The sequence below is a fragment of the Martes martes genome (assembly GCF_963455335.1).
Source record: "Martes martes genome assembly, chromosome: 6".
Classification (NCBI taxonomy): Eukaryota; Metazoa; Chordata; class Mammalia; order Carnivora; family Mustelidae; genus Martes; species Martes martes.
In genome coordinates this window covers 21,966,733-21,990,237 of record NC_137893.1, presented here as the reverse complement: position 1 = coordinate 21,990,237, position 23,505 = coordinate 21,966,733, and the positions used below count along the sequence as shown (strand labels likewise).

Here is a 23,505-nt window from a genome sequence, read left to right as displayed (position 1 = left end):
TAAATTTTCAGATTTCCCAATTTATCCGAATTTGATACAATACCACCCCCTGGTGGGAACCTATGGGGAAAACGCTCACGGGAGGAGTTTTAATGCTAGAAGAAAATTGAGAGCATCTAGTACACTGCTTTTCTCTCTATCTCTCATTCTCGTCTCTCTCTCTCTCTCCCTCTCTCTCTCTCCCTCTTCCAGCCAAGTGTTCTCTTTTTAAAAAACCATATGCAAAAACTCAGGGAACAAAACAGTAAAATGAAGCTATGCTGGGGGCCTTCTCTTTCCCACCTCCTCATTTCCACCCTCACACCCTCTCCCACCCCGCCACAACCCCAGGATGTCCAAAATAGAACTTATTATCAGTAAACACAAGCCATCTCCTGCCAAAATTAAAACTAAGACTAAAATTAAAATTACAGTTAGTTCTGCAAAGCGTCCTTACCTCAGTGAATGGCATCTCCTTCACCCTTCACTAAAGCCAAAACCCTCCTGAGCATTCATGTTACACAGGAACAGAATAACTCTGAGTAAACCCGAGTCAGGAAACCAGGTTAGATCAATTTATTTCAGCGATTCCCAAACTCATTTTTACCATAACACATTTCTCCCTCATTCCCGGTAGGTTTTTTGTTTTGTTTTGTTTTTTGTTTTTTAACAACTTGCAGAAAACTCTTTGGATATATTTCATTCTGAATGATTGTTCCATCCTAATCAGCAAATTAGCTCTTTGGCTGCACCTGCTTGCTACTCAATCTTCAAAAATGCTTAGGCAAAGTCAATCACGCAACAGCGAGCGCTTGTGGTAATGGAGAGTACCGCCCTTAGGGGACTGACCCCAGACAGTTACTGAGTTGATGCCCTGTCCATAGGCAACTTCATCCCTGTTTTCTTCTTCTTCTTTTTTTTTTTTTTTTTAAGATTTTATTTATTTATTTGACAGAGAGAGAGAGAGATCACAAGTAGGCAGAGAGGCAGGCGGGGGTGGGGGTGGGGAAGCATGCTCCCCGCTGAGCAGAGAGCCTGATGCGGGGCTTGATCCCAGGACCCTGAGATCCTGACCCGAGCCAAAGGCAGAGGCTTAGCCCACTGAGCCACCCAGGCGCCCCCATTCCTGTCTTATAACCACCATGACCACCTGAGGGGAGGAAGAGGTTGCCACTAGTACTTGGAGGAATCATGCTTTGTCTTCTATTAAGTGTAATAAGCCTGTATTGCGTTATCACCGTGTATTTTATTTAAAGGAATTATAATGCTCCCTTGAGCACAGCCCGCAAACATGGGCAGCTCTGTAACTGACAGTGAGTTAAGTGTTTTCCATACATCATGTCTCGCTGTGGATTTATTAGCCAAAAGATGTCAAAATCCTTATCGTTCCCAGCATCCATGTAAATTAGCACAGAGCTTTGAACACTGGATCTAGAAGAAATCTTACTCTCCAACAAGTATTTTTAACAAAAACAGTTTTGTGCCCTATGTCGTTAGTACTGGACTTCAGCCTAGTTCTGCTTCGGTCCTAGATTAGGTTAGAACTAGTCCTAAGGCTACTAGGGCTTCATATTGCATCATTTCTCATTTTGAAAAGAAGGATACCACTAATTAAACTTTCATGCAATGGAGAAGTTAGTGGAATCAGTTGTGCTGCTTAGATCGTATTTTGATCATAGTCTCCGGGGCCATTTGCATGTGACCTACAGCTTTGACTTGGGAGTGGGGCTCCTGAGGGCTCGGACACACTCGCCCACCAGCCTGGCGGCCTCCAGGGCAGTGCCCCAGTGCACGGAGATGCCCCCGCTCCCGTGGCCGTAGTGGTGGACCACGGGCAGCCTCCTACCATCCTGGGCTAGGAGCTCCGTCTGCAGTCGCAAGCCTGGCCGGAAGGGCCTTAAGCCCACCTTCTCCCTGATGTCGCAGGCTCCACGGAGGGACGGCTCAAGAGCACAACAACGCGAAAAAATCTCTCTGCTAATTTCTGCATCTGGGGACAGATTCCAGTCTCCTTTCTGCCTCGTTCCTCCCAGGATTACGTTGGCTATGCCAGGATAAATATATGTCAGCCCACTCCCATCCCGGATGAAATGCTTCACCCAGGGAGCCTGAACTCTGAGCACTTGGCCCCGCACGGGGAACAGCTTCGAGTCTCCGGCCAGCTGTCTGCTTCCAAGGCCTGAGCAGTTGATCACAATGTCAAAGGACGGATGGAGTTCCCACAGGTCTCCTATTCGTCGGGTGAGTATCGGGACCCCACTTCCTTTTAACCTGGGAAGAACGAGAGAGACTGTTAGGGGAGGTTCAGTGGCTTCCTGTGCAAGCCCTCATGGGAAATGACGGACAAGACCACCGTGGCCAGGGTCCGAGCGGGCCACATTCTAGCCATCAGCTGCCCCGCATCCTTGGAAACTAGAGATTCCTAAACTGGAAGCTAAATGGACACCTGTTTCAAAGATTTAAAACAAAAGAAATGTCCTTTTGGTGTTTTGTAAAGTTCCTATATCATACTAGCTGCTCAATAAACACTAAAACAATCCGTATTTTAAATCCCCTAAACTTTTTTTAAATGTCCTCTATTTAGAACCTAAATTTGAAGCCTGAGACATGTCTCATGTTGTGAACTCGTGCATGTTCCTTTGCATTGTTATGGTCTCCCTAACTAGATGTTTGAAACAGGAGTAACACCCCCCATTTTATGTCTACCACAGGAATGTTTGCATGAGACAAATGCAAAGTATTTGCAGCTGATGGACTGACAGTTGCTGTTGATAATGATATTTTGGACCAAGTACATCCATAACAAAAAGAAATGGCTGGGGGCACCTGGGTGGCTCAGTAGGTTGGGTGTGGGACTCCTGGTTTCCACTGGCGTTGTGACCTCAGGGTCCTGGGATTGAGCCCCGCCCACCCCCATAGCTGCTATGCTACTCTAAAATGCAATCCGGGTTTCCCTGTTCCCTGTTCCCACACCTACCTATCACTCACATGCAATGATTTAATAGCTTGTAAGAATTACATTTGGACTTCAGAAAATGTTTTACATTGATTATCATTTGAACATTATCTTGGTTTTGCTTTTAACAGATTGTGGATTCCACATGTTGCTAGTTAACACTGTGCTCTGGGTTCCAACTCTTCTAATTAAAACTCAGAGTTATTCTCCTAATTCAGAGAAATAAAAGAATTTTACCAGCCTGGGGACTTGACTGAACTGAACTTGTTTCCTCAACTATCACCAAAGGATAAAAATGTTGATAAGTCCACAGGGTTTTTGTAAAGATTAAGCATGAATTCAACAAATGCAAATGTCCTTCTCTTCCATTTCAAGGGTCCCCCACTGGTTGCTACTGATGAAAGTCCACTCTCTACCTGGAGGCTCCTGAAATCATCAAAGCGATTGGAAACACCCCCCCCCCAGCACCCCCTTCTTCCCCCACAGCAGGCTTGGGGTGCTGAGTTCCTCCCTGGCCTTGACCCCAGGAAGGAACTTACTGAATGTGCCAGGGACCCGTCATCCTTGCACTGTTGCAATACAACCTCGTGGTGATGCCCATTCACTCTTGTTATCCCACAGGCAACGTGTCGGTGGGCAGCAGGGTGTAGGAGGAAACCATACCGGAAGCTGTATGTTGGTTGACCAAGCACTTGTACAACCATATGAAGTAGTTATTTTATTCTTAGGGTTTTGAATGACATGGTTGGGGGTATAAGCTTGGTGACTTTTCCCGTAGGGTTTCCTGCAACTGAGCAAGACCTCATTCTAAACAGGGAGAAGGCATTGTCCCGACCTCCCCTGAGGAAATGTGTGGACGGGAAACTCAAGAAGTTGAGTTCACTAAATAGCGCCAGACGAGTGTCTCCTGGTGATCACGTTAAAACCCAAGATGCCCATTTTCACCAAGCCTAAAAGTCAGCCCTCTGAAAGACCATGTCAGCCTGGTGCATAAAATTGGGGTGTGGCGGGGGGTGTTCAGCAAGAGGGAAATTGAGCAGGTGTGGCCCTGAGAGGGATGGAGCTCCACGAAGCACTTCTTTATACACACACACACACACACACACACACTCCACATCCCAGAAGCAAAGGGGAGTCCCCTCATCCTCTCCCTTCTCATAGGACTAGAGGCATCCCTATACCCCAACTCCCATCACACAGCACAGACTAAGCCATGTAAGAGAGGAATAATCCTGGGCAGCATGAAATAAGGAGGTGAGTGGGGTGCCTGGGTGTCTCAGTCCATTGGGCGTCTGCCTTTGGATCAGGTCATGATCCCTGGGTCTTGGGATTGAGCCCTGCTTTGGGCTCCCTGCTCAGTGGGAAGCCTGCTTCTCTCTCTCCCTCTGCCTGCCACTCTGCCTACTTGTGCTCGCTCGCTCTCTCTGTCAAATAAATAAAATCTTTAAAAAAAAAAGAGTTAAAAAAAAAAAGAAGAAGAAATAGGGAGGTGGGGGTTCAGTGTGGAGACCCCCTGGGGGAAAGGGGACACAGGGAAAGACAGGGTTTTGTGAGCTCTAGTAGGAGGGATGAGGCTGCTTTGACACTGAGTGTGGCTATACCTAAAATAGCTTATAATACTTAGATTTTAAATATACATATATACGTTTACATATATATGCATATTTTGCATGTTGTAAATAATTTGTACTCAGAAGGTCAATGGTGATATTTTCAAAATATATCCACAAATTCTTTGAACTCTTCAAGGCTGAAGCCTAATTCCCCTCCCCTTGAATGTTGGCTGAACCTAGTCACTTGCTTCTAATGAATGTATATATCATATATACACACAGACACACATATATATACATAGATATAAATATATAAAACAAATATATATATATATATATGTTTTTGCAACATATGATATATGATCCTGGATATTCTTTTGCTATAATGTATATTATTGGGACAATTGGCAAAATCTGAATAAGGTCTGTAGATTTCAGAAATGTACCCATGTTAATTTAATGCCCTAATTCTGACCTTAGTTATATAAGAGAATGGCCTTGGGTTTAAGAAATACATATTCAGTATTTGGGGCAATGGGGCATCACATCTGAAGCTTACTCTAATGGTTCAGAAAAAAAGACATATATTTGGAGAGAAAAGGATAAAGCAAATATGGTAAGTTTAAGAGTTGGGGAATCTGGGTGAAGAATACATGGGATTTCTTGCATTTTATATAAAGTCTAATGTTGTTCTGGCAACATGATCTCATCTGAGGGCCATATTCCTCAGTCATGTCCTATTTGCATATTCTAATAAATCTAATGCATATTCTAATAAAATCAACTGCTTTCTATTTCCCACTTCTCAAAATATCCATCCCTGCTCTGACCACTCCATGAACTTGTATTCAAGTTCATTGAACGTCTCTCAGTTCCATTCAGGGGTACAGCGTTCTCTGGTTCCTTATGTGGATGAAGCTCAGGGTTTCTATGGGCAGGGTGGTCCTGGAGGGGAGCCCCTGGGCACCCTGAGTCAGACCAGTGGGTGGAGTTTCAAGGAACAGGTCACCCGTGGAGCTGCCTTGGGATAGCTACTGAAACACCAGGGGGAACCCCGAAGGCTACAACATTGCACAGGGTCAATCTGTCATGTTCCTGATGTATGATCCACATTTCTGCCCAACTCCTAAGGGAGCCACATGAGTTTTTTGGGGTTTTTTGTTTTTTGAGGCACTGGTGTGAGTGAGGCCACATGGGAGAACAGAAGTTATAGGAGATGGGAGACAGGGAAAGTAACTGTGAGGCATTGTTGTACCAGTGGAAAGGAAATACAGAGAGAAGCTTAGTATGATCAGTGCTCTGGTCAGTGCGGACCTTATCAGGGCCACAGTATAAAGCATGGCTTCTGAAAGAAAGCAATGCACTGAAGTTACAGGGTCCCTAGCACAGAAATGAGGCATCCAGCTTTCCGGATGTTGTCACAGGCAGGATGATTCTGATCCAGCCAGGATGATATATTTAGGTAGGATGTCTGGCAAAGAGACAAGCTCGGTTGACTTACTGTCTCTATGATTCATTTCCTGGACGGGGCAAGTGAAAAGCAGCAGAATATGACTCCACCGGCTGAGGATATAAAACATGATCTGTATGGCTGATTAAACCTCTGAGGGGTTTTTGTTCTTTTTCTTGTTCTGGTTATTGTTGGGCATCGCTTCTTTTTTTTTTTTTTTTTTTTTCTTTTTTGAGAGGGAGATGATCCCTTCTGTTATTTGAAAAAAGCTAAAGATCTCAATTGTGGTTAAAAACTTTTTTTTTTTTTTGGTCTTTCCTGGAAGTTTATATTATTTCAGAAGGTTAGAGCTGAGGTTGGAGACATTTTTGTGTGGCTTGCTGAATGAAAAGCCTGTTTTTGAGTCAGAACACTGTAGGCTGAACACTCACATTGTGTAGAAGGGGTGTAGGAGGCAACACAACAGAACCTGGGTGTGGGGAACAAGCAAAGATTGTGTGGCTTCCCAGCTGGGTTCGCCCTGGTGGAGAAGAGCAGGTGGCAGCCCACAGAGTGAGCCCCATGGGTCCCACCCCCTCAGGACAATGCCACCCTGCCTCTCACTTGGCTTGAAATCCTTGCCTAATAGGCTTGCCTTGGGCATGGAGGAGTCCCTGCCCTACAAAGCCTCCCTTAGGAGGAGAGGAGACATGTGGCTCTCATCCTCTTCCATGTTGGCTTTCCTGCCAGATGTCAGGCCCTGAGGGAAGAGAAGAAGACAGCTAATGTCCACAGAGGGGAGGCCCTGTGTGCTGTCTGTGTAGACCTCGCTTGGGTGGTTGGCAGGGAGTAGGAGGAAGAGGAAGGTATCAGGGGCACAAGACAGTGCTGAAAAGATGGAAGGGGGGTTGGTGGGACAAGGGTATGTGTACCCTCTGTCTGAAGCACCCATGTCCTAGCCCACTATCATGGCGGACATGTCTATCAAACAAACGGACTGACGAAGACCTCCCCAGGACTCTAGGGGGGGAAAGAGCAGCCCCTCAGGCCTCTTCTCCCCGACACTGTCGCCTAAAAACAGACAGGAAGCAGCGAGCTCCAAGGCATGAACCCTAGCTGACTGGTCATCAGGCCAATGGCACTGCTGTCAGGAGGTGGCTCCCACAGGCACAAAGTACCACTTGACTCCTGGTTATTTTAAGTAGACTGAAATGCTGACAGCGGGCTTCCGGCTAATGAGAAAGTAGCAGGATTTCTCCCAGGTCTTCATCCCACAGTTAGAGATTAGTCCTGAAAATAAGGTTATTTTGGAAATAAGGGGCCTGTTTTCCATAAGGTGTTACTTTAGAAGCAGGTAGAACAAATCATTCAGGTAATATTTGTTTCCATAGGAAAGTGGTTGGGGTTGGCTCCCAGAGCTAAGACATTTATTCTTAGCCAGAGTGGGAGGGCAGCTGGGATGGGGGCCACGCTGGGGACCGGCCCTCACTCACTGTCAGCCTGGGGGTGCCCCTCCCCCACAGAGGGGGAAGCTTCCCACTGCCCAGGGCAGCCCCAGGCCAACTAGGAGGCTTAGGAAGACTCCTCAGAGAAGGGACACATATACTGTGGGTGACGCTGGCTTCCCTGCCCTAGCCCCCTCCCATAGCAACGTCACCTCTTCAGGTAGCCCGGGCCCTCATGCTTCCTCTGCCCCCCAAAACTCCTCATCTTCCAAGGGCCTTATTGACTATTCATCTCTTAAAACAAAATGAAGGCAATGTGCCCTCTCTTCCAGGAAGAATTTCTGTTTAGGTTTTCTGTCTAGACTTTATATCCAATGCTTCATTGAAATGTTAGGAGAAACTACATGGACGTGCACACACACACACACACACACACACACACACACACGTGATTACCATAAGCTCAAGACCCTTTCTAGGACTTAGAACTTACCCTGGCTAATCTGAGCTGTGCCTCCCTTCCACTGGGCCGCTTAGAGGACCCCACTCTGGATCTTCTCCTGCTGTGCATGAGAAATTAGAATGTGGGGCCAAGGGACGGACCCAGCGAGAGCCCCCCTCCTTCACATCCAGTCCATGAGCTGGGAACCCACGATCCCCATATTTTCTCCCTACTTCCAGGGACTGCATTGTCTTCCTCTGAGAGGCAGATCATGTCACTTCGTGCACCCTTGCCCAAGGGGTAGCCAAAGGACAGCTATTGGGGCAAAGTGAGCTTGAAAATATGGACTAGGGTGTCTCATGGCATGCACCTGGTGTCCCCTGCCACCATGTTACTGTGCAGCACTTCTGAGAATCCAAGATGGCTCTATGTAAACTTGACCTTTGGGTGGTTGCACATTAGTTGTTAAAGTAAAGGGATAAATGATATTTTATTTAATGGTTTGATTTGGAACATTTAAATACGTACACATACCGTATGGGCTCCTGTATGTATTCTTGTCCCAGGCTGGATGTGGTAGAGGAGGGTCGGATGTTGGGTGTGTTCTCTACATTCCAAAATCACAACAGAAGGAAACTTCAGGGTACAAAGGGAAGTAGAAGGGAGACAGAGTAAAGGCAGTTTATTTCTACATTGAATAGATACATTTAAAATGTAGCATTGCATCAGGTTGGTTTTAAGGAAAAGATGGAAAGAAATATTCATGAAAAGAAATTGTTTTTCTTCTCAAAATTGGAGTGTGTGGAATGCTGTTGTACCCAAAAGTAAGAAAGTGCTAAAGAGAGAGAGAGAGAGAGATGCAGAAATGTCAAAAAGACATAAGAGCTGCTTGAAGGGGCTCTCACTGGCCAAATCTTGGGCAATCTGAACATCAAAATAAATAGTAAGAGTAATAGATTATAATTCATTGAATACAATAGGAATCCCCAAGTCCATACTGACATAAATGAGCAGCTGAATAAATATAGGGGGAAAAAGTTTTTCCTTATAGGAGAAAGCAAACTAAATGTGGAAGGAGTTGGAAATTTATCACTTGTCAGGGCACCTGGGGTGGCTCAGTCTGTTAGGCCTCCGACTCTGGGTTTCAGCTCAGGTCATGATCCCATCAGTCGTGAGATCAAGCCCTGCATCCAGGCAGCCTGCTTAAAATTCTTTCCCCTTCCCTCTCCACACCCCTGCTTTCCCCTCTAGTTCTTCCTGCCTCGAGTAAATAAATGAAATCTTTTAAAAAATGAAATGATCACTTGGCAAACATTATAATAGTGATCAAGTCAAGAATCATGAATGAGAGCTAAAGCTAGTTTGCAAAAGTTTGACGAGGAGAAGGGTACTTACAACCTCAGGTGTACCTTGACAAAGCACTTAGTAATCACAAAGGGAAAATGTAGTGACTTCACACTGGAGATAACTGGCAGGCAGGTGATCAGAGTTAACGTCCCCAGAAGGGAAGAGACCGACACCATTTGCTTCCTAATATGACCTGCTAAGGAGTCAACATTCCTGCTGTTGGGCTCCACCAAAAACATATAATCTCAGTTTGATCATGAAGAAATCTCTGACAAACCCCAAGTGAGAGACCATCTACAAAGCAGCTGATCTGGTTTGTACTCTTCGAAGTTATAAAGGTCATAAAGGTCACAAGGGACAGAGATAGACTACAGACTGAAGAGACATGGCAAGTAAATGTAAGGGTGGCCATGGATTGGATTGGAGACCCGGTGTCTCTATATAAACGACCTTACTGGGTCCTTCTGGGGGCGATGTATGAATGAGGTCCATAGATTAGAGTATCAACATAAGTATCTAGATTTTTATCATAGTACTGTTTATGTAAGAATATCCTTGTTCCTACATGGCAATATTTAGAAATCATGGGGTGTCATGTGTGCAATGCACTCTTAAATGGTTCTGGGAAAAATACGTGTGTGTATATATATACGTGTGTGTGTATGTATGTATGTGTGTGTGTGTGTGTGTATATATATATATATAAAATATATCTGCGTATAGATATGCACGAGAGAGTGAAAATGACAAAGAAACTGTGAGGAGTCTGGGCAAAGGGTTGTATGAGTTCATCCACTTCCCTTATCTCTGTGTCCATTACCATCCCTGACCCCCCCACCATTTCCACACAGAGAAGCCAGCCCTTGCCAGTCTCTACGCTGGGGAACCAAGACTCTGAGGGACTCTCCCTTCCCTGTTTCTGCCTGATCTGCTGAAGACCACAGGGATCCAGTCAGGTTTTCTATAAACCTTCCTGGACATGGAGAAAAGAAGTCCAGGACCAGGGAGCCAAACAACAGACACGGGTATAATCATGAAAATTCAGCTCCAAATTATAAAACTCTCTAATGACACCTCACTTCTTAGACTCAACGTTTTATATACGTTCTTCCATTTTTTATCATAATCAAACAAAATTATGTACCATAATGACTGTAAAGCTCTGCCCCTTGTGGCATGCCTAATAATTTCCCCTTTATCTGAATTTAATTAAGATAAAGTAGATGATACCTTCAAATCAAATCACTGGCATTAACACTTCCAATTTTCTATTTCCAGTCATTTTTGTAATATAAGGACAAAAATGAATTCTGTACAACAATGCCATGGAGGGAAAGATGGTGATGTTGCTGAAACTTGATGGTTGACCGATGGCAACTTGATCACTTGATGGCCCAAAATGTTCATTTATCGGCTGATGGCATGCAAACATGGTTTAAGGCCCAGTGAACAAGGCATGAAAGGGTGGGTTTAATGAAAACTGGAACTTACAAAGGAAAATGTCCCGTATAAATTGCTAATAGGTAAAAATGAGAAGAGCTACAAAAATGTATTGTGATGCTGACATGAGGCTAACAGACAGGTTCCCTCCTCTGTGCTCCCAATCCACCCTCAAAATCTGTACATCCTTTACCATGTGAGTTACCATGATTGTTAATTTACATGTATCAACATGCACGGGCACACACATACACATGCATGCATACCATCACCCCTGTCAGACTCTCAATTCCTTAAGAAAAGTGATCATATTTTATCCTTTTTTTTTTTTTTTGGACCAGCTTCTAACACAGTGCCAAGTTCAGACACAGATGTTGAACACAGAATTGTGGGATCCATGAATGTGTAAATCAGTTATCCTATAGATCATACCTGGGACTGGATCATCGTTGCCACTGCTTATCTTGAGTCATTTTTCCAACGTTTACAAACAATTCACCTTGTCCCTATTTATCTACCAAATATACGGATTTGGGGACTGAAAGGGCCAATGTTTCACAACCCTCGATATACTTATAATTTCCAGACCAAACTAAAGGGAGATTTATTGATGCATTGCAAATAAAGAAGCTCTTGATGTATTTCATAACTAAGTGGGATCAAGAAGTCCTGAAAACCAAGCCAAAATGCAAGTTCAAGGTATTTTTGACTGAACTTGGCAAGGAAGCAATTAACTAATCTAGATAAGAAAAAACCTTTTAGGTGTAGAAATCTTAATTATGACAAAGAGAATAAGAGAGCGATTTTCTTCATCACTAACGAGAACAAAAATTTCAAAAACAATTTATAATAAGCTTAAGATTCTCCATCTAAAGAACTGGAGCAAATCATCTAATTCTATAGCCGGAAGGAAGCCTACTCTCCAAATGTCTCCATTTTACAAATGAGGAAATCTCAGAAACTGTGTCAGTGAGTGGGTTTTACTTACTGGTGGGCGGGGGAACCAATCAATCATACAGCTTGAAGAAGAATCAGGCACCATGAGCTAGAAGATGAATGTGTTACTAGCGGCGTAGTGTCCCTTACTGCTCGTGACACACACACCGTCTTCGGATCGTTTGACCCAGCCCCGTCCATTGTGGGCAGCGAACACGACACAGGGCAGAAGAACTCGGGGGGCCCAACAGGGAATTTTTCCTATCTATTGTATGAGAAGCTATGAAATTATTTATGGCTAGGACAGATAAAGGAAGCAGCAAGGAGCCATTTCAACTGACCTCTTCTCCAACCATGGGAGGTAAGTAGGGTTTTCACATTTCAGAGTCGTGAAAGCGTGACCGAACACATGCTGGGGGAATTTCTTCAGTTCAGCCTCAGTCATCTTTCGAAACCCCAGAACCACATCAGCCCAGAATGGCACTTCTTCCGTAGGAACGCTCCGAAATATTTGCCAACTGAAACACATAAGTGGAAAAATTTCCTGAAATTTTGTGAAATATGTTTCCTGTGAACCCCCACATGACATTCTCTAAAGCATTTTAAAAAATACACTTCCTGGGGCACCTGGGTGGTTCAGTCGGCTCTGGTCATGATCCCAGGGTCCTGGGATCGAGCCCTGCATCGGGCTCTCTGCTCAACAGGGAGTCTGTTTCTCCTTCTACCCCTCTCCCCTACTTGTGCTCTCTCTCAAATAAATAAATAAAATATTTAAAAATAAATACATAAATATAAAAACACACTTCCTATCCCCCTAAAAAGAAAAAGATCTACTCTTCCATTCTCTTGGGTTCAGATAATTCAGCAGCTACGTTTGAAATGTTCATGACTGGGGGGGGAATAAGATGTTTAAAAAGTTGTGTTTTAAAAATTGGACTGAACTCTTTTTTTCTAAAAAGCTCCTCTCAGACTTTCTTTATTGACTTGTGACTATGCGCTTTTGAGGAAAGTTTTTGGTGTCTTGTAGAACATTTTACGTAAGTTTCAAGCATCCATCAGAAGCTTAAAGGTTGCCCTCCATTCCGAACAAAATATCTAAATTGGAGCGAGCCATGATGGGTGAACGGGAGGCTGAGTGTGAATTATGGGGTAAGTTGTGGGTCATCCCCTCATGCTGAGTCGTCAGGAGGAGCCCAGTTACCATCGGACCATCAGCATGGCCAGAGTGGATGAGGCTGGAATGATACTGGTTGTTAACAAGCTGGCAAGAATGCTACTAAGAGCTGCTAGGCATGTGCTTGGATTTGCAAGTCTTGGGTTGTTTTCATCAATAGATATAAGGGCTGTAAATCATGGCTACTCTAAAATAGCAAGGAAAATCACTTGAGTGCTGTACATAGTAGCTCATGATGTGGTCATTCACACACCAGAATTTATACGTCTCTAAGTAGCTCATTCAAAGGGGCGCCCATGGAAGGTGTGAACACTGTTTGCTGCAGGGCGCCATGCTGGGTCTTCTTGCTGTCTCATTCTGCACACTCTCCCTCGGCTAGATGGCCCCTTCCTTATCTTCACCATCGTCTACACGCCAGACGCTCAGGGGGCTACAGCTCCAGCCCTCTCTTCTCTCCTGAGCTCCACAACCAGACCCAGACCCATGTAGACTTTCTCTCTCCCCCTATCCACATGCCATCAACTGCCAAGTCTCAAGTCCCATCAACTCTCTTTCTCAGCATTTCTCAAATCCATCTACTCTCTGTCCCCATGGTCAACACCTAAAGGGTTGTACCACCGTCTCTCTCTCCATGCATCTGTTCTCCACACTACAGGTGGGATAATTTTCACACATAAACATGATAAACATTTCAATGTGTAAAATCTCAATGGCTTCCCATTACCCTGGTGGTTTTCAGTCCCTTCAATACACCACAGTTGTCCTAGACTCAGGTCTAGGAATGCTCTTCCTTCTACCTGGAATGACGCCCCTTGTGATCCTGACCCTGTCTCTGCCCCGCTCCCTTCACTTCTGCAGTGTCACCAGACTAACCTACACTCATCCAGATGGTCTCTGTTGAAACATCACTCTGTTCCAGGTAGCTTCTCAAACTTCCCAGAGCAAGTTTATTCTCCCGTGATACACTTCCATAGTATCCTATACTCTTCCCTTGGTAACTCAGGTCTTATTTGCAATTAGTTAGACTTAGGACAGACCATAAGCTATAGGAGGGCAGGACTGTGTCTTTTTTTTCTCAATAATTCACTCAACATACGTTTATTGAGCATTTACTATATGCCAAGCAGTGTGTATTAAATGGCTCCTTATTCTATCACTAATACCGAAGAGAGTGCCTATACTGGTGAATGCTGAAGAAATTATTTTGAAGAAATACATAGATGAATAATGAATAAGGCTACACACTTATGCTAAAGATGCTCCGGACATTTGTGCCCTTGTCTTCACTTGACTGATTCAAATCTTTATTTTTTTATTATTTTCTTTTTTTAGGTAAGCAAGTGGGACAAGAATCCCTCATGTGAGAGAAATAAATAACTCTCTTTTAGACCAGGTAGATGTACATTCTTCTTAATACCGTCGATGGTGGCAAAATCTTAGTCTTGAAAGGACATTTGAATTTTAGACACAACTGTTTTCAAAAATTACTTAGAGACAAAGTTTGTGAGTTAAATATGGTCACATGGGTTTTGGACAAAAGCAAATTGTGGCCATAAATCAAAGAGAACAATTTTTCTATGTGATTCATCAGCTGGATTTGGAGCTACAGTATCCACTCATGTTCAGGAGGTTGAAAAGAAGTAAAAGTTGCTGCTCGTGTAGACTGTGGGAAATCAGTGACGTCAACGCCAGTCATGATGGTGAGGGAGGGCAACAAGAGGAAAAGGGTAGAAACCTGCCTGAAGCGGGTGTGTTCACCGGCAGAAAATGTCAGCGACAGCCTGATCACAAAGGAGGAGCGAGGGCAGGCTTTTCTACACTTCACAAAAGATGCAGCGGTTTTGAGAACTTAGTAAAAAGCAAGCATCCCTCTGCTCTTCAGGAAGCTATGGGGTATTACTGTGTTATCACATAGGACATCACAGATGACATATGTGTTATGTCATAAATTAAAGACATAAATCAGAAGTGAAAGAATGGTTAGTGATCTCTTTTTAAGAAGCTATGGCAAGATGTTATCACACTCTAGGTGCTAATCCACACTAGAAATGCCAAATAGGATTTTTTTAAGTCATTCATTTAATTATGCATGTCTCCTGAATTATGCATATCCTGAAGATATTGAGAATCAAATAGAGGGGCGTCTGGGTGGCTCAGTCGGTTAAGTGTCCGACTCTTGGTTTCAGCTCAGGTCATGATCTCAGGGTCATGAGATCAAGTCCTGCATCTGGCTCCACACACGCTGGGTGTGGAGGCTGCTTAAGATTCTCTCTCTCACACTCTCTCTCTGCCCCTCCCCAACCCACCCAACACTGTTCATGCACTCTCTCTCTCTAAAAAAAAAAAAAAAAAAGAATCAAATAGAAATGTCTTAACCATTTCAAAAATATGCCTCCTAAATGCCACTTTAAAAGGTAACTTTAGTTACCCACAATATTTCCTTTTTTGGGACATCTCATTCTCCAATATCACACCTGTTGGCTTTCCATCAGCCACATGATCCCCACACAAGCCCAAGTTCAGTATTTACTTGCTATAAGTTTTTTGGTTTGTTTTTTTTTAAGATTTTATTTATTTATTTGACAGAGAGAGACACAGCGAGAGGGAGAATACAGCAGAGGGAGTGGGAGAGTGAGAAGCAGGCTCCCCGTGGAGCAGGGATCCCAATGTGGGACTCGATCCCAGGACTCCGGGATCCTGACCTGAGCCACAGGCAGACGCCCAATGACTGAGCCACTCAGGCACCCCAAGTTTTTTTAGCCATATTTGCAAATCACTGCATAATCCCTGAGGAAACCCAAAGTAGTATTTGTGACAAGAAACTGTAACGGTTGTTTAAAAGTCTAATGCTATAAGGGGCCCAGGTGGCTCAGTCGGTTAGGGGACCAACTCTTGATTTCAGCTCAGGGGCGTGGGATCCGGTCTGGCATTCAGCTCTGTGCTCAGCGTGGAGTTTACTTGGGATCCTCTCTCTCCTTCTGCCTCTGTCCCTCCCCCTGCTCAGTCACTCACCTTCTCTCACTCTAAAAATAAATTTTAAAAATCTATTTTTTAGAAGTCTAATACTATATATACTAATGTATAATATATGATTAATGTACTAATAACTTGTCTTTCTTGAGTTCTTGGGAGTAAAGCCTAGAAAGTTCTTCAAAATCCTCCCACATCTAGTTCAGCCCTCCACTCAGCAGATGCTCAACAATATTTCATGATGAATTCTCAAGTCCACTAAGATCATTCTAAATTCTAAAATAACTCAGATTTCCTCTCTTACCCAGATACCAGATGAACACCAGCATCTTCAGCTTCTGCAGAATTGGCAATTGCAAATAGGTGGTCAAAGGTCTCTCTAAACCACTGCTTCTGCTTGGCAATGGGTGTGTCTGTAACCACGGGGGAAAGCAAAGCAGAACAGAAAGGAAGTGGTGATGATGACTATGCTTCCAGCTAGCCCCTTCCTAGACATTGGGAGAAAATACAGAGGGAGGGAGGAAAATTTAGATAAGGCACCACATTGGGGTAGAGAATCCATCAGCAACCAGAGTATCGAATGTTGACACCAGCTGTTGACTCCTGTTCATGTAAAGATTAATCATCAGAGGGTAAATTGGCCGATCAGAACAAAATCTGACATAGGAGCCATCTGGAAGGTGGTCTTTGGCCCTAGATATATTCCAGAGCTTGACAGGTCCATAGCCAATCTGAGCAGAAGTTAGTTCAGGTTGAGGGAGGTATACCCAGACGGCCACACAGTTGAGACAATAGAAGAAAGAACCTAGAACCTCTTTCCTGGGGTCTGAAAACATGGTGGGTAATAAGGGAAAATCTGTGGGGCCCAAGGCAACCAGAACAGAGAACAGACTACACAACAATAGGAAGCCCAGGGTCCTTACCCTCTGATGCAAGGAGACAAGGTCAGCATTATGGAGCTGAGCTCCTCGGGAAGGACTTGCTGCAGCCCCGTGCAAGGCTGCCATTGCCTCCATCCCCCTCCACTCCCCGGAATCATGCGATAGCTTAGGGTAGCATTCCCCAGGTCAGTAGGGCATGCAGGGAGCACACGAGGCACCACCTCTCTGGCAGAGTTCTGTGGATCAGTGCTCCCTGTCAGCCAGGCATCGTCCCTGCCAGAACACAAGAGACTGGACCCCGATCCTAACAGAGAGGAAATAAGGGTCATGGTTCAAGCCCCAAAATAATAGGGTCCAGCGTAGGCATCGAGAGTGAGCACAATCTGGGGGTGCCGACAAATCCAAAAGGGGTGAAGAATTGGGACATCTGATCCCTAGGGAAGGTTATGAGGGAGATTCCAAGGTCAGGCTAGGGACTGGGGAACAATAATCCTGAGGGGCCGCTATGGCAGGAGCCACAGGGAACTGAGACAGAGAGGACGCTGGGTAGGCTCTCCTTGGAGAGATGTCCCCAGAGTTCACGGTAGAGATGAAAAGGCCTGCGGAGACATCCTGCTCCCCCAAAGTCCCCAAGTCAATGCGGCCATTCCAGGTAGCGGAGTTTTATAACAATTCTCTTGTCAGAGTGCTAATAAATATGTCTTTAATAGTAGATCTGTGCCGTCGTCTTTAAACACAGCCCACGTGAACTCAACACGGTCTTCCAAAGCTGCAGACTGGGCCACTGGCTTGGAAATAAGGGAGGAATAATAAGCTGCAAAAAGAACTAGACTAGGCCTCACACGGATTATACCCCGACAGTCCACGCCAGTGTCTGGGGCTCTATTGAAACGCATCCCCTTGATCCCATTTCAAACCTTAACAACAAAACAGTGGCTGCAAGTCACATGCTGTAGGAGTCATCCCCAGAGAATGGACGATTCCAATTCAGCGGCGGATAGTGCAGGCCAGCCTGGTGATCTAAGTCACGTTCAAGGGCTGGTAAGAGAAAACTGCAGCTGGAGCAGGGGTAATAATGGGGATCGTTGCTACGGCACTTCCGGGCGCTGTTCTAACCACTTTCCATGTAGGAACTCATTAATCCCCCAGCAACCCTGTAGGACCGATGTGGTTCCCAGATGGAACTGACATTTATGAGCACAGGAGTATCGCTGGGGCTGGTCTGAAAGAAGCCCAAAGAGAAGACTGAGGTCCTTATCCGGAAGCACCAGGGAGAGGCGCCCTCTGTCCAGGGGCCCCAACCACCCAGCCAAGGGGTGAACTTGGGCCTCCACGGCCCACATGGACTCTTAGATGAGCCTCCTCTACCGATGATTCCATGACTCCCATTCAGCCTTCTGACCGCTCCCCCAGGCCTGGTGCAAGCCAAGGGGCTCCTGGACAATGGGCACAAGAACTCTGGTGACAGGAAAGGTGCTCAGAAAGGGTGAACTCGCATTCTGCAAAACACTCCAGGTTCCTGAGCTTATTCCCATGCACGTGTAACTCTGATTTTAAAAAAATAAATAAATAAAAGCTAAAATTAAAGGGGGGTGGGGTAGAAATGAGGAAATGGAGATAGTGAGTATAAATGTCATTGGCTGCAAAATGATTTTGGTTTTTATTTAATGCTGTTTCCCTCCTCCTTCCATTTCATGTGGAGAATACAGAATGGAAAGGACATGTGAACGTGTTTTTAAAAAATCAAGGCATCTGTAGGCCCGAATACATACGACAGACTGTTTGTATACTGGCTTAGAAGTGAGGGTAGTTTTAGGGGCAGTTGGGTGGCTCAGCCCTTGAGCGTCTGCCTTTGGCACAGGTCATGATCCCAGGGTCCTGGGATTGAGCCACGCATCGGGCTCTCTGCTCAGTGGGAGGCCTTCTTCTTCCTCTCCTACTCCCCCTGCTAGTGTTCCCTCTCTCACTGTCTCTCTGTCAAATAAATAAATTGAAGAAGAGGAAGAAGAACAAGAACTGAAGATAGTTTTAATCCCATTACAAATAAGCCTTGGAGTTACCAGTTGTGGTAGTCATGAGTGCTCTTCTCCAAATACTTCTGGCTGGCTACTTCCTGGCCACCTTCAGAGAGGTGGGAGCAGGTGACTAGTGCTGGCCAATGACCTGTCATCAGAAGGGATGAAAGTTGCTTCCTGTCCAGAGCCTTTCGTTGCTAGGGTGAGACCCTGCCCCTCCGCAAAACTGCCTCCCGCCGGACACAGGTCCTGACAACATCCGAGACAGCAGCTACCCAGCCACTTAGGTCCCGAGGTGAGGAGCAGAGCCCTTGCTGATGCTCAGTAGACACAGTTTGAGCCAGAAATGAAGCTTTGTTTTTTTAAGCTGCTAAGACTTGGCGGTTGTGTTTGTCCTGCAGTGTAACTCAAACATTCCTAACAGAGGAACCAATAAGATGTTAAAATTGAGCATTATAGGGACATGCACGTCCAGCTGTCCTAGTCCACAGAAGTCGACTCAGAGCCTCCTAATGTCTATCATATCTGACAGAGGAGCTAAAAACCCTCTCTTACCTGCATAGACATGAGGGATAAGCATGCCGGCTGCCACATCGCTCGTGGTATCAGGAGAGAACTTGTCTGATATGACTGTAATGGAGCATCCTGGGACCAGCTTGGAAACGCACAGGGCGGTAGAGAGCCCCACCACGCCTGCACCCACAACTGCGATCCATACTGGGTCCATGGGCCTGGGAGGAGAGAGTGTGAGCTAGAAACCTCGGTTAAGCGTTCTTCCATCCAGTATAAAGCCTGGCCCTGACGACTCCTTCCTTAGGTCCACAGTTTCTCCAAAGGTCTTTCCCATCAGCAGTTCTCATGGGATAAAGAGAGCCCCCCATAAGCTCTCTTTCTGGTAGATGTTGGGGTGTTGGGCAACAAGGTCTCGATGGAGTTTTAGACATCACCCTGAAGTTGCCTTTAGAGCACACTACAGGTAAATGGGTTTGCATCTGGTGGGGGAGGAGATTTCTACTCATTCGGCTCCCTTCCTAAGCCGCTTTTCCTATGGGCACAGCCTAGGGAAGGTTGGTGAGGTTTGCAAGATAGACAAGAGGAGTGGAGATACCCTCTCTACTCCCAGAAACCTCCTGAGTGGCCACTGAGAGGACAGGACCCATGGGGCCAATTTAGAACTCAGCTCTTTACAAACCGGTGTTTAGTTACAATGACAAGACAAAAGTCTGAACAACTGAAACCCTCTTCTTCCCTCTCCTGCCCCTCTAACTGGAAACCAACTCTCGTCTCCCCTTCCCTGCCTCTGTCACTGCTTTCCCACCCACCGCCCGTCATCACCCCGCCCCCCAACCCCTGTGCCTGAAACCCCACCCTCTGAGAGCAGACTTTCTCGAAAAGGAACCTAGATTTGTTCAGGGGGCCAACCCATGTCCTCCTAGCCTCAACTCCCTCATCAGCAAACCAGGCCATGTGAATTCTTTATTAGCTCCTTTGGGTTGGAAAAAAGAAAGACCCACAGAGGTTATCTCACAAAGGCAGCTCTGGCATGGAAATGCAGGAGGCGGACATCCAGGAGCCTGAGACAGGCACCCAGTGTGGGAACGAAAGGGCTGGTGAGGGCCCAACACCCACCCTCCTCCTCACCGCTGAGCAGCAGGAGCCCGCCGAGCCTCCCCCTGCTGTCAGCTTCCCCAAGCACTGTTGCTCTCCTGCTTGTCTTTCTACTTTCGTTCCCACTCTCTCTCTGTAGGTCTCGGGCTGAAACTCCAGAGAGAGAAAATGCAATGATTCCAGGTGCTCATTGTCATCTTTATCAGTGTTCTAGCACCAGGTGAGCTCACTTGGCTAAGCCAACCTATAAATGTGCCTCTTGGCACAGTTGCCCTTTCCTGTCCAGTCAGCAATAGGCAGGGCGTCAGTTCCTGTGGTTCAAATCATGGCCACCTGCCCATAAAATTCACCTTTCCCCGGGAGGGCGTTGGGCAGTTGTCCCGTGAGTGGGGCCAACATGGCGGGGCTCAGCTGTCAGTGGTTTCCTCCAGTTCTGACGGGCTCTGGCTCCATGATCACATAAGGTCCTCCATTGAGGTTTAAGGTGTGTTATTTCTATTTCTCAAGAAGTATATGCATTTCCTCAGCCATTAGTTAATCTGCTTCCTCCCCAACGGGCGGACTAGCTGAGAAGGAACAGGATTGCCAGGACAGAGGGAAGGGTCTGGGACGAGGGAGAGACCAGTGGAGGCAGGGCGAGCTGGGAGAGCATAGCCCCACTCATGTCCCCAGGAGGTAGAAGGCACCCACATATCCCCTTGCTGACTTTCCTGTTTCGCACGCTCCCCTGCCTAGCAACTTTCTCAAAATAGCTCTAATAAATTAAGTTGAGAGGGAAAGTAATGTGGCTGAGAACAGCCAGCTGCCAGAGAGGAGAAAAGTGAGCCAGCAAGGTGGGTACGTCCTGGCCCCATGACTTGTGAATCACAGTCACCTGATCCGATAAGACAGTCCCAACCCCCCAGAGCACGTACAGAATGACCCCCGCGCTGCAAACAGAAGGATTCGAGTACCTGTCTGTGAGAAAGCGGTCTTGGAGTCCGCAGAAGGCCCTGGCACCAACACTTGTTTTCCCAGTGAGTGGTTGGTCTAGTGCCCTGAGAGGCAGAGGGAAAGTAAAACTGCTTCCCATTGGGGAGTTTATTAAGGACATTCCCTCTAATCTTCCTCTCCATTGGCCCATAACCCCCCCCCACCCCTGTGTCTCTGTAACTTATTTCCCTGGAGAAAGGAGGGATTAACTTCATTTTGTAAGCTCGGTGGATCTGTGGCTCTGCCGAACCCCTGGGGGCTGGTCCACCCTCGGCAGCTCTCCTCTTTCTAGTTTACAAACCCCTCTGTCTTGCCACCAGTCTGGGACTTCTCCAGCTGATTTGTAGGCATGGTAAATAACAGGTGAACCTGTCCAGCTTCCAGCAAGTTCTGGCCAGAAGCCACACTGGTTGCTTCATTTGTCTCTTCTGGGTCAGCGGGTTGGGGCAGGAGTGGGGGTAGGGTGAGGGAAGAATAATGTTGTGGATAGTCTAAGAAGACGACCCGACTGCAGTTGGAAAAATTACTCAGGAGATAATAATGGATAAAAACCAAATGATTCTTTAGTCCACAGAATATTTGTTGAGTGTCCACCACGTGGTAGGCACTTGACAGTCAAGAAGCTGTTGACCGGGAAGCAGTCAGATGAACCAAAGTAATAATAATATCATAACTAATATGTATTTAGCATTAATCATGGGTTACGTGTACATACAATACCATATAGCACAACTACCCTCCGAGGTAGTGAGATACTATGATTATCCCCATTCTATAGATGAGGAAGTTGAGGCTCCAAGAGCAAAAGGAAGAGCCCAAGTTCTCCTACATAGCAAAGCCCAGTCTGAGTGTCAGACTCCAAGGCTCAAGGTCTTAACCAAAGTGCACACTTGGGCATCGAGACCTGTCTGCTTTACCTGAGCAAGTCACCTAACTTCTAAGTTTCAATTTCCCCCTTTGAAAATTGGGAGTGAGCTAATTCCTCTTACAAGTTATTGTAAGCATCTGTTGAGTTAAAATATGTAACATTTTTCTGCGAGTGTGGCATATATATTTTATCGAGCACTTGCTATAAAATTAATGAACATTCATGGAGCACTCACTCTGTCCAAAGCATGCTGCAAGGACAAGGAGAGATTTAAGGATTTCTAAACTGATGTTTTCTCCCTCAAGAAGGGAAACAAGGGAGAGTAAGACAGTCCTCTGATATGTAGCAGTTACTGTAGGTGCTGAGGGGGCTCAGAGAGAGGGAAGCCTGGTGGACCCACATGGCCAGTCCAGGAGGAAGGGTGGGAAATGAGGAAGGTTTCAAAGAATCAGAGGGATGTGGATGGACAAAGAAGAGGAGGGAGAGAATTATCTAGAGGGAGGAGAGGGCAAGCAAAGTCACAGAGGCAGGTCGTTTCAAGAGAGCTGAGGAAACAGCGTGTGTGTCCATGGGGAGGTGTGCAAGGGCAGAGTGTGACATCTGGTCAAGATGGAGGACACCATTTTCAAAGCAATGGCAGCCACGGAGAATCCCTGAGAAGGCTCCTTAATCCCCTCCCGGGGCAGGACTCCATTTTCCTCTGAAAGCAAGAAGAGGAAACATTTAGAAATGAGACCAAGAACACAAGCTGTGTGTAAAGGGCTAATCGGTCTTCTATTCTTTTGCTCCACAGAACTCTAGCCATGTTGCCTGAAAAAGGGGTCATTTAGAAAACGGAAAGGAAAACTGATTTAGGTGTCGTTGAGGGCGGGAGTTAAAAGCGACATCGGGGGTCCTCTAGTGGGGGGTCTTGTTTATCATTTTAAGGGCAAGTGGCTGAGGTCGAAAAAGCCGAAGGGACCCCCTGAGATTGCAGGTGAGCTCAGCGTCACTCTCCTCCCCAGTGATTTTTCGGAGACTTTTTACCGCAGGCTCCGGAAGTCCCCAGAGCCTCCCCTGTGCTCCGCCCCGGAGGCCTCCCGAGCCCCCCAGCGCCTCCTGCTCTGCTCTCCAGGGGCATCAGTGGCTTGGGCCGTGTCAGCCTTGTTAGTGTGTTCGTCCGCCAGTAAATAAAGAGCCTCAAACCAACAGAACTTGAACGTTTTAGGACGTCATTAAAGAAGCAAGGCTCTGGGGGCGGGGGTTCAGCCACACAGGCTACGAGCTGGGGTAAGGAAACAGGGAAGGAGGGAGCGCAGAGTAACTCGACTGTCGGACATACCGGCTAGCCCTGACTCGAGACCCGGGATTAGGGCAGAATCTATAATTGAACCCTTTCTTCTTTGTAAAATAATTTGACTTTCAAGATTCACTTACGGGAACATCCGTGAAAATCTCCTGATGGAGCAGGCGAGCGTCGGGAGAAGCAAGGAATGGATGAGGAAGATGAA

At 46.1% G+C, this 23,505-nt stretch overlaps 1 protein-coding gene across 3 annotated transcripts; it reads right to left on the bottom strand.

Annotated features, from left to right (window-relative positions):
- Positions 1-540: 540 nt before the first annotated feature.
- DDO (D-aspartate oxidase) lies at positions 541-23,505 on the bottom strand. 3 transcript variants are annotated; one of them, XM_080806933.1, is made up of 5 exons: positions 23,432-23,505; positions 19,123-19,298; positions 15,976-16,084; positions 11,869-12,045; positions 541-2,250 (listed from the first exon to the last, which is right to left on the bottom strand). In XM_080806933.1, exons 1-5 carry the CDS (start codon positions 23,437-23,439, stop codon positions 1,683-1,685), a joined length of 1,038 nt encoding a protein of 345 aa, XP_080663059.1. In that variant the 5' UTR covers positions 23,440-23,505; the 3' UTR covers positions 541-1,682. The 3 variants fall into 3 exon arrangements, with proteins under 3 accessions (XP_080663059.1, XP_080663061.1, XP_080663060.1); XM_080806935.1 differs by lacking the exon at positions 23,432-23,505 and adding an exon at positions 21,129-21,172; XM_080806934.1 differs by lacking the exons at positions 15,976-16,084; positions 23,432-23,505 and adding an exon at positions 21,129-21,219.

Bases quoted from the DNA above. Each gene is read 5' to 3' on its own strand.
- DDO (XM_080806933.1), bottom strand. The intron at 12,046-15,975 runs GTAAGAGAGGAA...TATGTGTTTCAG, and splicing joins GGTGTTCATCTGGTATCTGG to TTGGCAAATATTTCGGAGCG. The intron at 2,251-11,868 runs GTCAGTTGAAAT...CGTTCTTCCCAG, and splicing joins CTCCCATGGTTGGAGAAGAG to GTTAAAAGGAAGTGGGGTCC.